Genomic DNA, 1,861 nt, shown 5'->3' with positions numbered 1-1,861 from the left:
TAAACAAACAGACTTTCGCCAATACAGCATCCTCTCACGTCAGATGCCAAGCAAATTCTAATTGAAGATGCCAAGAGTAACACACCTGGAATATGATATCAAGCAGGGCAGAGGAGAGTGCGTTGTGCAGGGTCCACATGAGGTACTCCTCCTGGGTGACGAAGCCTGAGTTGGTCGGATCGTGGTTCTCCAGCAGCTCCTTCACAAGTTTCTGGACGGCCTCTGGTGAAACCCCTAAACATACATCATCTGCAGTTCAAACAGACACCTTGCCATTCAAATGTTCCTCTGATGATTATGCATTAAAAGCATCAATCATCTCCAAAACTTTCTGGATAATCACTACACAGTTCTAAGTTTATATACTTATGGCAAGCATGTTAAAAATTCTAAGTGAGCAGAAATACAAATACACAAATACTAAGTCTACCACAGGCAAGCTATCATACTAGGAATATTTCTTACAGAACAAGTACCCTTTCACGTACTATGCTGTATTCATCCACTATTTAACAAGTACAGGATTTCTAAAATATTGCAACTACATTAAAAAATCATAAAGGGATCTGGCTAGATTTATTTGCTGATATTAAATAACACATTAAGAAAAATAATCTAAATAAAATTTACCAAACTACTAAATAAAAACTATGCCATTAACACTAATCCAGTACCTGTAGTATCATCAGGTCCATGTTTGAAATACAATGTGATTTACAAAATCTACAACAGCGCAGCACATTTTACCGTTATCAGCATCCTGTTCCTCATCCCTCAGAAGAAGAAGAGCCTGAACCATGGCCACTAGTTCTTCCTTGGAGAGCTTTCCATCACGGTCCCGATCAAAGATTTTAAAGCAAAACTTTTGTCTTTCTGTTTGGGGTCCACGGCACGCAGCAGATATTCCACAAGCCATTTCCTGTGTAACATTTATGACTGTTTAACCTGCAGTCTGTTAATGTGCAGCTGAAAACATATTTTCCATGTTCTTTTTCAATTACATGACTGAAGTTCCAAAATGGAAAACTTTCACATTTCCAAAAACAGAGTAAAGAAAATTAAGTAAGTATAATTGTCAATAAAATCACATCTATACAGGAAGGAAAAGATGTCTCAAAATGTATCATGCCAAAATCTAACACACCTTAAAGTCAATATGGTTATCTCTGTTTTCATCAAAAGCATTGAAGACTCCTTTGGCAAGCATGGGAGGTAGTGGAGGTGAAATGAGCGGCACAAGTGTGTCTGGGTCAAGCTTTCCCGTTGGTGACGAGCCTTTGAGGTTCCAATACCATTTCTCCAATTCCAGAATGTCCTTTTCCTCCACTGTAATTTCCCGATTTAAAAGCTTAAGTTTCTAACATTGATAAAACCCAAGTATATCACAATATTTTACCTACAAAATGTCATTTCTAGGACAAGATGAAGTGGCAAATATGAGCAAAATATACCAATCTATATTTTTTTCTTGTATGCAAATCTAACACACACAAAGCTACTCACAATGTGTTACTCCCGCCAGTGTCTGATAGAAGGTTGGCGTCTCCAGGTCATTGGAGAGTGACACATGGCACGGTTCAGCTAGGAGCCAACGTGTGACAGTTGTAGCATCGGGATGGGATATTAGCCAGTCTCTAAATTCATCATAACTAACACGTTCACTCTGGAAAGATATATGATTGATTACTGTTCTATCACTAATTACTGGGCTTATGGACAATGTCAACAGTTTCATACACAAGGGGGTGGGAGGTGGTGGAATGAAGTGACCAGTAAAAAAAGAAAAATAGTTCCACTAACATTTCCAATGGAGTAATACACAACTTATATTATTCATATAGAGAGTCAAAATTACACATGT

The 1,861-nt window shown here is 38.0% G+C and overlaps 1 protein-coding gene across 1 annotated transcript in view; it reads right to left on the bottom strand.

Moving 5' to 3' along the window:
* LOC119591924 (ubiquitin carboxyl-terminal hydrolase 32-like) overlaps nt 1-1,861 on the bottom strand; it is a gene marked incomplete in the record, with an annotated part of 40,183 nt that overhangs the window by 22,399 nt on the left and 15,923 nt on the right. The window contains 4 exon segments of the mRNA XM_037940678.1: nt 86-249; nt 748-919; nt 1,145-1,326; nt 1,504-1,663. Of these exon segments, the coding sequence (XP_037796606.1) occupies nt 86-249; nt 748-919; nt 1,145-1,326; nt 1,504-1,663 (678 nt within the window).

Source organism: Penaeus monodon, chromosome 29 (assembly GCF_015228065.2).
Source record: "Penaeus monodon isolate SGIC_2016 chromosome 29, NSTDA_Pmon_1, whole genome shotgun sequence".
In the NCBI taxonomy this organism is placed as follows: domain Eukaryota; kingdom Metazoa; phylum Arthropoda; class Malacostraca; order Decapoda; family Penaeidae; genus Penaeus; species Penaeus monodon.
This window is presented reverse-complemented; position numbering and strand designations above follow the sequence as displayed.